Source organism: Bidens hawaiensis, unplaced genomic scaffold (assembly GCF_021521415.1).
Source record: "Bidens hawaiensis isolate Kalapana, Puna unplaced genomic scaffold, B.hawaiensis_p1.1 tig00033224_1, whole genome shotgun sequence".
Lineage (NCBI taxonomy): Eukaryota > Viridiplantae > Streptophyta > Magnoliopsida > Asterales > Asteraceae > Bidens > Bidens hawaiensis.
The window spans coordinates 89,328-103,920 of NW_027495697.1; the positions used below are offsets into that span (position 1 = coordinate 89,328).

Below are 14,593 nucleotides of genomic sequence, written 5' to 3' on the forward strand. Positions count from 1 at the left end.
TCGTGCTGAATGAAATGTATCTGTTTAGTTAGAACTTTGAATGATAAATAATTACAAAAAGAAATAAAAAAACGTGAGAGAAACATACCAAAATCCAAATAGAAATTAAAAGTTTGCGTACAAGTTGAATTTTATTCATGGAAACATAATATTCAAATAAAAAATAATAGAAACCATCATATGCTCATAGCTATAATTAGTTATCACCCGCGCGATGCGACGAACCGAGTTGCTTCTATGTTCTCTACACATTAGAGAGTGTGTCCCTTGTTAATGTTCACCAGTCTCGGATCGGGATTGTCAAATGTTCACCACAAGATTTGGCTGCGGTTGTGGTTGACGGTGCGGAGTTTAAGGGGTGATGACAGATGATATTAGTGGTGAAGAAGGGGAGAGGAGATGGTGCAGGTGAAGAGTGTGGGTATAAAGGGTATAATATGCCGCTGAATGATTCAGCGTGGTTTTGAAGCTGAATGATTCAAAGAAGTTCTGAACCATTAAAGGGCATTATTTTAACAAACCAAACATGCTTGCATATGAGCGATTCAGACATTGGCATCTAAATGAAGCCGTTCAGTCACAAACAAACAAGCCCTAAGTTTAACCATTCCATGTTCTAATTTCCATTACCCTCCCCAAGGCCTTAGGCTAGATTTCTCAATTATCAAAATCTTTTTGAAATGCTATATTATGGGCTAAGTACTTTTTAACTATAATGTTTCTGATGGGCCTAAAACTTCAATTCAAATTGTTAGGAAGTCTAGCCCATATGTATTATATATAAATTATAAAGTATAAAATACAAATAACTATTTGATACTAGGGATGGGCAAATTTGGTACATGTACCGGTTGGTACCGGTACCAAAATCGACGGTACCAAATCGGTACCAAAGTTTTGAGTTTCGGTATCGGAACCGGGACCGGTACCGGTATTCCCCGATTTTTTTACCTTTGGTACCAGTACCAAAAATTGGTGATTTTCGGGACCGGAACCGGTCGGTACCGGTACGGTCCCGATCTCATCCCTATTTGATACTACATGAATTTCATAGAAAAAAATTATATGATTATAGAATATCCGTTAAAGTCTAGATTTTCTGAAACCATATCTATTGTCTAAGAGCATTCTCATCCAACTCCTCATTTAATGTGAGGGATGTTTTTATAATTTAGAGAGTGATTCAGGTTGTTGTGAGTGAAGAGTTTTTATATTTTAGAAAAAGTAGTGATTTTTCTGTATATTTGAAAAGTTACTGTTCATCTCTTATAATTTTTTAATATATTTTGAGAGTGATTGTGAGTGAAGGAAAGAGAAAAGATAATGATAAAAGGTATAAAAAATATTATTTAATTGAAATAGAGAGAGAAAATATAGTGAGTTTCTATTCTTAAGTTTCATTTAACAAGGGAAAGGAAAAGAAATGAAGGGATAGAAAGAAAATGTTGTGTTCCTGAGTTTCATTAAAGGAAGGAAAGAACAATAAGTGTGTTACCGAGTTTCATTAAAGGAAAGAAAGCAAAGGAAAGGAAAGGAAAATGGAGGGTTTTATAGTGTTATTTCTAGTGTAATTTTTGGTTTAGGGATAGAGGGTGGGATGAGAATGCTCTAAAAGAAGCTATATAACTTCTTGAAATATTACTTTAACCCAAACAAATAGAATTGATATGAAATGTGTATAGTTTACCAATTAATTAGCTCACATAAACCTAACTGTGTATTAAATTTATGTTACTAATATTATGATTTGTGTGTAAAGAGTATATTTCAATCTATACACCTATATCACAAAAATGTTATGTCGGGATGACTATAGGTTGATACTTGATGTTTTGGTAGTTCAAATCCCATACTAGGGTACATGTTATTTATTGCCGACATACAATATTACTCATTTATACTTTTAATAGTTTAAAACTACTCATTCTAATGTCTATTACTTGTAACTGGATCTTATACTCGCAATAAAAAGTATTGAAGAGGTATGTACCCGCCTCAACACCGAGCAAGGCGGGTCAACCCACAAGATATAGACGAGGCTTGAAATCAAGACATTACGAAGGCACAAAGCCAAAACCTATGCGCATGGCGCATATCACACATGCTCAGGCATCATATGCCCAGGCACCACACATGCTCAGGCATCATATGCCCAGGCACCACAGATGCTCAGGCATCACATATGCTCACGCATATCACATATGCGCGCGGCGCATCCGCGCGTGGCGCATATCACATGCTCGTGCATATCACATCTGCGCATGAAACATCTGCGCGTGAGAATAAAGAGAAGACCTCGCGCATCCTCAGGATAGGCGCGTATCACACATGCACATAATCAACCTCATCCTTATCCAAATCAGGATTAGGGCAACCTTGATTGTGCACGTCAGACAACCTTCCAGAAGGTATCTTTTTAAGGAATAAGAATATGCTGATGTTGACAGCTGCCAAATGAAAGGAGGACAACTCAGCATGACACATGTGCTACCACGTGATTACAACCAATGAGAAAGCACCAGGTGTCCCAGAGGACACGTGGCGCAGAGCAATTGGAGGAGGCCAACAAGGCTGAGCCCAATCAGTGGAAACCCTAGCACTATAAATACAGCATCAACTCCACAAGGAGAGACATTCATTCATTCACATTCAAGCAGATTCAATTACATTCACTCACAGACAGTTACAGTCAGTAACACTCACAATCACAGCAAATTACAGAGTATTCAGCTATTAAGCCATACTCTTCAGATTTCCTTACTCACACATTATTATCTTCTCCCACAAATACTTATTCTCACACCGGAGGGTTACCCCAAAGAGGACCCCTCTGTCCCTTTCTGAGGGGTAAGTTGACGGTGCTGTTCATTTTCTAGGTGGAAGAGCCCAGATCCAAGAAAACCATCGGTGAAATAGTATAATCACACCCGAGGAAAGTAGATCGTCTACCAGTGAGTCGATCCACGCTTCTTCAAGTATACTAGAAATATAAAATAGTAAACTATATTTCTAATTTTCTAATTTTTAACAACTTCAAGTTTCTTACAACTTAAACATTGTTTAATATTTATTACATTTGTTAGGATTATATGATATATTAAAATATTCTGTTTAAATGCAGATAAACAAGTTTGGGTCATCAAGCGGGTATCATATAATACTATATTCATCTTTAACCCCTAAAATTTTATAAGTACCCAATCTCATACGTGATCGATTATCCAAATACATGTTCCCATGTTTAGAGTTTAAGCTTTTCTCATATGCTTCGAGTTCATATCTCTTCCCTAATGAAGAATTCGTTTAATAAAAGTTTTTATGGGTGCATTTATCTATTGACCGGGACCTTTTGAAATTAGGAATTTCGAAATTACTGGCGATAATTATAACTTATAAGTGCGAACAAATTAATAACTTTTTTCTTATATTTTTATCATCTTAAAATGTATAGATTTTACAAATTAATCGTATAATATTCATGCAACTATTCTCTGTCTTATACATTTGGCTAAACTATCAATTGTAAACGTCTCCCATCTTTCATGGAAGTTGAAGTATCATCTTTCAATCTTAGTAGGATGATATATGGGAATTTTCTTTTTCTTGTTCATTGTCATAATAGTCGGGATTGCTTTAATTGCGTAGACAAAAAATAGGAGGCTGACCCCCACTCTATTTTGATTTTATTATTATTATTTGTTTCAAAATTTGAAGATTTTATGTTTTACTATTGTATAATTGGTTGTTCTCTAGTAATTTATTGAGGGTACTCCAACAAACAATCGAACAAAGTAAAACAAAAAACTTATGATTAGACCACTTGCAGCATGGCTCACAAACCTTCCATCTTAGTGGTGCTCGACTATCTCACGGACAATTCTCATTGCGTGTTTTCATCCACAAACTTGCTGATTTCCTCTCCCCTCACCCTCTTACAAAAACAACCAGGCGCTCCCATGGACCAACTGTTGTACAGGCCATCAAGTCTCTACTACAATATTCTCTATTCTTCACATTGATGTCCGCGAGATCAATAGACGCATCCATTACAAATACTCTTAGTTATCTATTAACTTAATTTGTCCCTTTGGTTTATAATCCAACATTATAATAGGAAGTATAGTTTTTGTAAGAAGGATAAGAAGTAATCTTGTCCATTGATTTTGAACATGGAGGATTGAGATTAGTTTAGGGGAAATCAAGTGTGAACATAAGGGGAAGGGTATAAAAGGAATAACACATTTGTTGACTTTCTCTCTCCACATGTAAGGCACATGCTAAATTCCTCCATCATTTTAAAAAATTAGTGGGTTTTTTACAAATTGTGTTTTACCAAAATTGTGTTATATAATAGTATTTTTCATTGTGTTTTTTCCATTGTGTCTTTTATTGTGTTTTTATCATTGTGTTTTTTACATTGTGTTTTTCGTAGTGTTTTCCATTGTGTTTTTTCGGTGACTGTTTTCCGGTGACTTTTTTTCGGCGACTTTCCGGTGAATTTTTTGGAGATTTTTCCGGCGAAATTTCTCGGGGATTGTTTTCCGGTGACTTTCCGACGACTTTTACGGTGAAATTTTCTGGGGAAATTTCCATAGACTTTTCCGGCGAGGTGGTGGCGATGGGTGGTGGAGTGGTGGTGGTTGTAGGAGATTAGTAAAGATTTAATTGAGTTTTATGTAAGTGGGTTTTTGAAATTAATGTAAGTGGATTTTGATATTAAAGTAAGTGGGTTTCGATATTAAAGTGTTAGACTAAAATACCCTCCTGCATAGCCTTCTTAAGAAAATCAAACTTATTATTTGAACATAACCCTCCAACATATTAATAATTTGAAAGATATTGTTTACATTTATCATGCCCATAAGATAAAGATGTGATCAACATATGGGGAGATTTCAAATGAGAACCCATTTGAGTTTTAAGAACTTGAAAGAACTCAGTGTAACAATTTTATTTTTCGAATTTTTTTTACACATGCGTAATATGTGTAGGTTATATACATGTAAAAAAATTACAAAATATTTTACGCACCGAGTCGACTTTTTACACATGTATAACGGACGTAAAAGTTAGTGTAACTACTTGCATCTTTATTCTCTCTTCTACTTTTATTTTTTTGCCAGATTTAATCTCAACCACATATTCTAATCCATTTAATTAAATGTGTGGCCTAGAATGGAGTTCTAAGTTCTTAAAACTCACCATAATTCTCAAAACATCCCTCCCCATCAACATATTAACAAGGAAACATCCTTAATTAAATAACTCTTATTTGCCTATAATACAAATTATCATTATTATGATGGAACTTTAAAGATTCTAGTTAATTTACATGAATCCGAACCATACATCTTTTAAAGATTCTTGTACCTAATAAACCACATTTTTCAATCTCGTTGATCTACTTAATTATTGTGAGCCGGAGCCCACTGCAGTGGTGAAGTTTGAGAAAAATTACCAGGGGGGGGCGAAGTTATGGATCTAAAAATTTTTGGGTCAGCGGTTCGGTTTGAGTCGGGTCAAAGTCAAACAATATAAAAATTTTCGAGTCAGTGGTTCGGGTCGGGTCATGATATACCTATTACCTAATAAAAAAGCAACAGCACAATTCGGTTAAATTAAAATACTAATTAAGTAATTCTGAGTTCATACAAGCAGGCTCTGAGTTCATACAAATCGAGTTCTAAGTTCAAAAAAAAAAAAAGCAACAGTACGATCAGTGGCGCAGGTTAGTTGATTCGAAGCTTATTTAGTAATGTTAACCCAATTCAACTCTGAGTTCATACAAAATCGACCATATTTTAACCCAATTTACTCTAATTTCAACCCAAATTAAGTATTACCGGTTACGAAGGTCGGGCTCTGGTATTCTGGTCGGCGTTGGTGGCGAGAAGAGGTGGCACTTCGGTTGGGAGCTGGGCGCTGGTGGCTGTGGACGATCGCTGCAGGCTGTAGCTATTGCCGTTTCACCTTTTGACGGACGTTTGGAATGCAGCTGGAGTCTGGAGACCTGTGCGTAGGCACGAAGGCAAAACCCTAATTCAAACCGTCATTTGTTATTTGATATATTTTATTGATTTAACAATTTTAACATATTTACAATACAAGCCCTTAAAGTTTGGGATTTCTTTTAAAAAAAGCAAATTATAATAATAAACAGACTTTATATAAAATAAAATCAAATATCGGGTTTTTATAAAATAAAATCAGTGGGAACCAGGATTATTCTATGGAGAAATTATTTTTAGGGGCCGGGCTTGATATGTATAAAAACAATCCGGAGGTGCCGGGCTCAATACCTATAATTATTTTCGGTCGAATATCGGAAAATATACACTACCGACCGAAAAAACCGGGGGGGGGGGGGGGACCCCTGGCCCCAACTAACCTGCGCCAATGGCCCACTGGATCATGAGTCTAAACATAAGTAGAGCTTATAAATCAAATCTTTTAAAATTTCAGTTTTATAGTTCTTTTAATTTAAACTTGACACTAAGTTATGAAATTAGAAAGACAGAATTTTTATAGGGTGATCCACTCTTGGACCGATGCTAAAACCCGACCAGAAAACTCAGACTGACCCGAGCCCAACCTGACCGAACGCTTAGGGGTTTTGAAGTTGATATATTGCATTGCATTGATATCAAATATTAAAAAGATTTGTAGACAAAAGTTATACCAAACAAAATTGCCATATTTGGTTGAAGAAAAAAAAAACAATAAAATAAAATAATAATAATAATAATAATTCAACAAGTTATGTGAAAAAGAAATATACTCCATGCAAACCTTTTTATTTTGATCAACTTGTTTTGCTAAACTGTCTGGATGTTAATAGTGTATTTGGTCACAAAAAAATCATTTTATTTTCATTTCTATAAGGAATAACAAGGCACCGCCATAATCATATATGCACACATATTGGTCTTTTTAATTTATTTATATTTATAAAAATATAAAATAAATAATACGAATGATCAGTCAACATTTGGAAGAGATTCCGTTAAATATGTGACATGAACAACACATACCTGTGAAGGAGCCCATCTCCATCATTCATCAATGTCACATGAACATGTTTTTGCAACATGATATCATATATCCTTTACTAGTTAATTAAATACACCTTAAAACATCATCATGATGCATGGCTTCACTTTATCTTAATGAAAATACTATTCTAGCTATATATAAATTGCCTCACAAATTGTTAAAACTAACAATCATCTTTTAATTTTGATAAGATAGGCTATATACATATGTTCATAGCATGCCTCATTCACCCCTACAAGATGCTTCCAACATTTCATCAATTATTCCATGCCCCATTGCATCCTCAGCCACACAATCTCCAAACCAAGTCATGTCATTTTCATTATTTCAATATTTCACTTAGTTTTTCACTAGTGATCCCCACAGTCTGTGTGTAAAGACTGTTTTATCCCTGTCTCTTGCACCCTTTAGGCCAAGGGTTCATACCCATTTTGGCTTACTTATTTCCTTAACTATGAGTATTGGTTGGGCATCAAAAGCATCAATGGATTAAATTTAATGTTACAAATAGTAAAAACTGACATGATTGTAGCTAGGCATATCAAAGTTGCTTCATGTAGCTATAAATAATGAAGGGTTGATCATGTTAGCAATCAAGAATGCTCAATTATTATTATTATTATTATTATTATTATTATTATTATTATTATTATTATTATTATTATTATTATTATTAGTATTATCGTGATGGATGTGCAACAAGAGCAAGCTGCAATGGTTACAACTCATGACAAGATCCCTGCAAAGAAGAAGGAGCTCATGAGTACTGTCATGAAGAGGACAAGTGAATGGTTTGATTGATCTAATTCTTTTCGGTTATTATTCAATGCTTATGACTTAAAAGTCTCCATTTTTCCTATACTTTTATGCAGGATTTTCTCCCAAGAGATCTCGAGTGACGTTATTTTCCACGTGCAAGGCGTTTCTTTTTCGTTACACAAGGTACATCTTGATGCATTTTGCACCTTTTAGTTGTTGCATATTGTGCAAATGAAAACTTGAATTTTGAAACTTGTTATGCAGTATCCATTAATGTCAAAGTGTGGTTACATAAGGAAACTGATGTCAAAAGAGGCTGATCATGCAGTCAAAATCAATGATGTCCCGGGCGGGCCTGCAGGGTTTGAACTTGCAGCAAAGTTTTGTTATGGGATAAACTTTGAATTAACGGTTGAAAACATTGCAATGGCAAGATGTGTGGCTGAGTTTCTTGAAATGACAGAAGAGTATTCAGTTGGAAACCTTGTGTCACGAACCGAGGGTTATATAAATGAAGTTGGGCTTAATTCGTTTGCTGGTGCGGTTACAACCTTGCAGTCATCAGAAAGCTACTTGCCGGTTTCTGAGAATGTGAAACTGATCACCCGTTGTGTGGATGCAATAGCACTCATAGTGACCAAAGAAAGCCAGTTTTGTTTGTCGGGTAGTGTCGAGTGTAGTAGCGAAGGTTTGGATTCTTCTTCGTCGTCTTTGTTTCACTTAAAAGAAGTTGTGGATTGGTGGGCTGAAGACTTGGTAGTTCTTAGCATCCATACATTTCAAAGGGTTCTTCTAGCAATGATTTCAAGGGGGTTTAATAAGTATGCGCTTGGTCCGATTCTTATGCTTTATGCCCGCAAATGTCTTCAAGATTTGGTATAAATCTCTCTATATATTATCCTTGTTACAACTTTCACATGTGAATGGGTTGATTTGGCTTATATTTTATATAATTGGTTGAAAGTTATATAAAATCCATTTTTCTTTTTTTGTTTAAAACAAGTTGGATTGCGATATTAATAATATCATTTTTGCAAAATATTTAATATGCTAAATCTGTATATGGATACAAACTGTTTGCATGGTGGTCCAAGCTCTAAAAAGTAACCAATTTAACTTGAACCCGTTTTGACCCGTATCCACCAAGCAGGAGATTTCAGGAAAGGGGAAGAACAAAAATGAGCCAAATCAAGAAAACGAAAAGCGGATTATTTTAGAAACAATAGTTGGTCTCTTGCCAAGGGAAAAAAATGCAATATCAACTAATTTCCTTTCGTTGCTACTTCGGTCTGCAATATACCTCGAGACAACGGTTGCATGTAGGTTAGATTTAGAGAAAAGAATGGGGTTACAGCTTGGGCAAGCTGTGTTAGATGATATATTGATTCCTTCTTTTCGGTTTGATGGTGACACTTTGTTTGATGTCGACACCGTGCAACGAGTTTTGATGAACTTTGAAGAACTTGAGGGCGGTCGTGATGAAATGGAGAAAGTTGGGAAGCTTATAGAGAGTTATCTTGCTGAAATAGCTGCTGATTGTAACTTGCCAGTTTCAAAATTTATGAATCTTGCTGAGCATGTACCAAGTCAAAGGATCACAGATGATGGCATGTATAAAGCTATTGATATCTACTTAAAGGTAACATTTTTTTGTGTGTGTAAAATCTTGCATAAAGATTAACAATCAGGATCAAGAACTATGTTTTGGAATGTTTAAAGCCATTGATATCTCCTTAAAGATATCATCTTTTTTTCATCAAATTTTACAAAATCCTGCATAAATGTTAGCAATAAGGATCAAGAACTATGTTTTGTAATGTATTAAGACATTGATGTATACTTAGTTAACATCTTTTCTCATTATTTTTTTAAAATCTTGCATTAAGATTAGCAATTAGGATCAAGTACTATGTTTTTGAATGTATAAAGCCATTCATATCTATTTTAAGGTAACATCTTTTTCATTACTTTATAAAAATATTGCATCAAGATTAGAAATTAGCTTAAGAACTATGTTATGTATAAAGCCATTGATATCTACTTAAATGTAACATCTTTTTTTCATTATGTAATCATGCATAAAGAATAGCAGTTAAGAACTTAAGATCAAGAACTATGCTTTGGAATGCATAAAGCCATTGATATAATGATATCTACTTAAAGTTAACATCTTTTTTCATTATTTAAAAAGTCTTGCTTAAAGATTATCAATTAGGAACAAGAACTATGTTTCGGAATCTTGCAGGCTCATCTGGCTTTAGGGGATACAGAAAGAAAGAAGCTTTGCAGTTTGATAAACTGTCAAAAGCTAACTAGTGAGGCGTGTGCTCATGCCGCAAAAAATGAGAAGCTTTCAGTAGGAACAGTTGTTCAAGTTCTTTACTATGAACAACAACGGTTAAGGGTCGCCATTGATGATAGATCTAGATCGAGCCCGTTACCAAATGATCTCTCAAGTTTACAAAAAGAAAATAGAGATCTTAAATTTGAGCTTCTAAAGGCGAAAACGAGACTAAAAGAGGTCGATAAATCGCATTCTGATAAGTCACCGTCGCGTACAAAATCAATCATAACCACCGTGTCGAAAAGGTTTTTGAAACTTACTCCATTTTTATGGTTTGATCATGGGGTTTCAAGTTCCAGTACAAGAAGCAAGGATAAGGTTACTAAAGTTAGAAGACATTCTGTTTCTTGAATGCCACCATGCCATAATGTTTAGGTGTTTGGTGTAATGTATAATTCTTCAAATGTCTTGTTGAAATTCTTAATATATAATTATATTTATACATAAATGTATATGCATATGCAAGTTGAACGTTGAGTTTGTATCTTGAAAGGTATATCATGCTAGAAATTTTAAAATAAATTAACAATATATTCATTCAATAATGAATGAGGGACTGAGGGAGTACCTACATATGGACTTCAGATGTGTTTTGAAAAGAGAAGACAATGATGTTACATATTATACCATGTGAACGAAATGAAGATAATGCTATAATGTTATATATAATTTACTTTGTGGAGCCTTGTCAGCTATAAAAATGTTAAAACTTATATATTAAATCATTTTGCCATTACAACCGCTACACAAGGAAAAACGTACACTATATATAAGAACTACCTTACCTGATGGATTTGTTTGGAGGTCTAAAGGATGAGCATAAAGTATGTAAAATTATTTATATTACAAATTATTTATGAATACCTTTAGAAGTGAAATTCAAAACACATGACAATTTTATGAATAATGCATTAAAAATGGCCTAAAAGATAGGGCATTAATTGGAAATAGTTGGTTGGTATATAAGCTACTCTAGAGTCTAGACATTGGTAGGAATGGGATTACAACTTCGTTGGTGAACTTTTAACACACCGTTTTAAGGACTTTATAGGCTTATAGCTATTTATGTCTAGAGTTAGAGTAACAACATATGTGAAACGTTTACTAGAAAACATGCTTTTTCTTTTACCCTAGTTTCAAAAATAAAAAGTTATGGCATTTCTTTGTTTTTTTTTTTCCTTTTTGAAGTGCGACATTATATAAAAACAAGGCGACTAGTAAAGACTTGTAAGTTGTAACCAACAAAGAAATTATGCGTTTAGTACATCAAAATTGCACAATTTCTTCAAATCAACACCAATTTTTAACTTTACTGAAAACCTTATTATTCCCCCCCCCCCCCCCCCCCCCCCGATAGGTCGGGTCGCCATGTTTGAAAGCATTGGTGAAAATTCGAAGGGAGCATTTGATAATTGATGGTCCTACATGAAGACTTTAGTGGAATAAAAACAATATTTTGCATATAGGGTTTTTTTTTTAACTGTAGAAGTAGTATGTCCTTTTATTCTATATTTCAATAACGCTGACCAGTACTTACATACTATTATCAACTTATATGTTCTATAATTTTAAACAGTTAAAGTTTAAATCCATTTTCATGGGTGAAAAATTATAAGTATGAGAAAGAACGAGAGTTAAAAAACCCTTTTATCTTTTTTCAAATGAACAAAAAAAATTTGAAAAGTGAAATGGCGGTCCGCGCATATAAGGTGTATATGTGTGAACTATCGGATGGGCAAAAGTGAAATTGCACTAAGTTTGACGCTATTTTACTAATCTCGTGAAAATAACGTTAAAAGTGGCGGAAGGTTAATCACGCATCGCGTTGATAGTCGAAAGACAAGGGTACATGCACCAATCAGCCGGGGTCCTGATGGTTGACTGTTATGTGCCTTAGTCCAAGGCTTGATGCGAAACTACTATCGAGCCAGGGGTCTCACCGGAAGCAGTCTCTCTATTTCTACGGGGTAGAGGTAAGGTTGTTTACATCTTACCCTGCTCAGACCCTTCTATAGTTTTGCTATTGGTGGGATATACTAAGTACGATGATGATGATGAAATTAACAAAACTTAAAAAAAAATACAGATTTCAATTCACCGCTATAATCAATAATCAACATTGTGAAATATTTCGAAGTGTATTTTTAAGTCTATTTTATAGTAATGTTATGCCTAAATTAAATAAAAATTGCTCACTTCTAAGGTGTAACCTTTTAGTTTATAATCTTTACCAACTCAAATGTATGCATTTGGGTACGTAGTACCGAAGCTTGGAAGAAAAACGCGGGGGATGAAGGGGTTCAAAGTTTTCAGACATAGGTAAATTTACACTACGTATAAAAATTTTTGAGGGAAAACAAGTAAGAAAACAATTTTCACCCATATGCATATTATAAGTTAAACCGATAAATTGGTGCCTTGGTGGATAGAGGTGCACAAATTGGGTTTTTCAAATACCTGGGTATTTGAAAATCGGGTATTTTCCATACGAGTCTGGTTCGGGTTCAGGTATTGTCTCTAAAAACCATATCCTATGCATCAGGGGTATAGAACCGGGTATTCTAAAACCGGGTATTTGAATACCCTATTTCCGGGTATTGAATAAACCCTATTTTCAGGTTTTTTTGAGTTTTTTCGGGCTTTTTTTTGGCTTTTTCTCAGGTATTTTTCGGGTATAGATTGGATTTTTTAAGAGGTTGCACTTTTTGGGGGTATTTTCGGGTAATTTTTTTAGGTATTTTTCGGGTAATTTCGGATATAAATTGGGTATTTGAAAAACCCGGTTTCGGGAATTGGAGAAACCCGGTTCCGGGTATGGAACCGGTTCTGGTTTTTGGGTATTGCCCGCGGGTATAAATCGGGCCCGGTTCCGGGTACGGGTTTTGGTACTGAAATGCATACACTATCCGTACCCTACAGGTAGGGTCGGGTACGGGTTCGGGTATCAAAAACCCGGGCATTAAAAAAAGCGGTTCCGGATATTTTTTTCCGGGTCTGGTTTCATGTTCGGGTTTTTTTTTGCATCTGCATTGGTGGATGATTTACATGATCCACATGGATTAAAAAGCCCAAGCGAATTCTTTACAATGTTGGTTAAACGTATATTATGTGGAGCACCTCTACTGATGTTACAAGGCCACAACCAAAAGATTATGATGGACTATCACATTGGTATGTTCGGCCCCGTTACTACTTATGCAACATCGGCTCCGACCAATATTTTTAGACCTGGCCTGGACCGACCTGGAAGGATGGACCGGTATTTGACCCGGATGACGTCATAAATAAATTATACATATATATAAATATAATTTATATACATTTAAAAAATAATAATAACCAAAATAATAATAATAACAAACTTTAATGTTTATTTATATTTTATACATTGCTTTTTAAATATAAATGATTTATGCTTGATCAATAAAGACATCAATTAAGCTTGGTTGGTTGACTCATGGGGTAATTACTAAAGCTTCTATCTTGAAGATGACCTAAGTTTGAATTCAGCATGCACATTTCATTTTCGATTTAATGAAAAAAATATGTTTTACGGGTTTACTCGCCGGGTCACTTGGTCCGGGCCGACCGCCACCCGCAAAACCCGGCCGGGATTTTAGAAAACGGCCCAAATACTCCGACCGTCCCGGTATAGGACCGGTCCGACCGGTCGGGCCGAGTTTCAAAACACTGGCTCCAACAATTATCGCAAAAATTATTAAGCAACACCCATGGGCTACTTACTAAGTCCAATCGGGACAATGAGTTGAGATTTATGGTTTATTGTTTACATAGTTTATTTTTTTGATTAAATTCAAATTTATAGGAAACTTGTTTTTAGAGCCCTTGGTTCAATTATAGTCGTTAATTAATCATAAAGTTTCTTGAGTCATTTGACTGCTTATGTTAAACTTTTGATTCGTATCTTAGACAAAATATGTGGATTATTGATCTATTAGATCTCCTATTTAAATAAAGAAGATTGACCTAACCATTTTTGGAAATAGGTTGGTGGATATGCACGTCCCTTGCGAGAAGATATTAGTCATATTACATGTAGGTGTAATGAATTAAATCGGGATGATGTATATGGACTCCGAGGACGCAAACACATTCTCAATGGCGCATTGGTTGTGGAAAACAATATTAGTGATGATGTATAAATGTGATAAAAAAATACATGACATGTGGGTCATCTAATTTTAATAGAAAATGAAGTCCACAACTTATTTTCAGGGATGTGCGATGTGTCTCACAATATTGATGACCTGGAGCCACTAAATAAACTTCACAAATTGGAATCCGGTTAGTTGGCTAAAGATTGGTGTTGATGAATTATCATTTGTCTATCGTCCTTTTCTTAAACCTTATCAAGAACAAAGAGATCTGGGTTACATCTTGACTAGAACATAAGAGATTCTACCACTCATAATCATC

At 34.9% G+C, this 14,593-nt stretch overlaps 1 protein-coding gene across 1 annotated transcript; it reads left to right on the plus strand.

The window, feature by feature from the left end:
* The first annotated feature begins 7,737 nt into the window (after positions 1-7,737).
* On the plus strand, positions 7,738-10,572 carry LOC143584676 (BTB/POZ domain-containing protein SR1IP1-like). Its single transcript, XM_077066677.1, has 5 exons — positions 7,738-7,844; positions 7,926-7,995; positions 8,077-8,688; positions 8,963-9,451; positions 10,058-10,572. The coding sequence occupies exons 1-5, from the start codon at positions 7,741-7,743 to the stop codon at positions 10,505-10,507; spliced, it is 1,725 nt and encodes a 574-aa protein (XP_076922792.1). The 5' UTR covers positions 7,738-7,740; the 3' UTR covers positions 10,508-10,572.
* The last annotated feature ends 4,021 nt before the right edge of the window (positions 10,573-14,593 follow it).

What these genes read in the sequence shown, in the direction of transcription:
- LOC143584676 (XM_077066677.1), top strand. Translation starts at nt 7,741, where the DNA reads ATGGATGTGCAACAAGAGCAAGCTGCAATGGTTACAACTCATGACAAG. An exon ending in ATGAAGAGGACAAGTGAATG is followed by an intron (nt 7,845 to 7,925) that starts GTTTGATTGATC and finishes ACTTTTATGCAG; the next exon opens with GATTTTCTCCCAAGAGATCT. An exon ending in CTATTGATATCTACTTAAAG is followed by an intron (nt 9,452 to 10,057) that starts GTAACATTTTTT and finishes GGAATCTTGCAG; the next exon opens with GCTCATCTGGCTTTAGGGGA.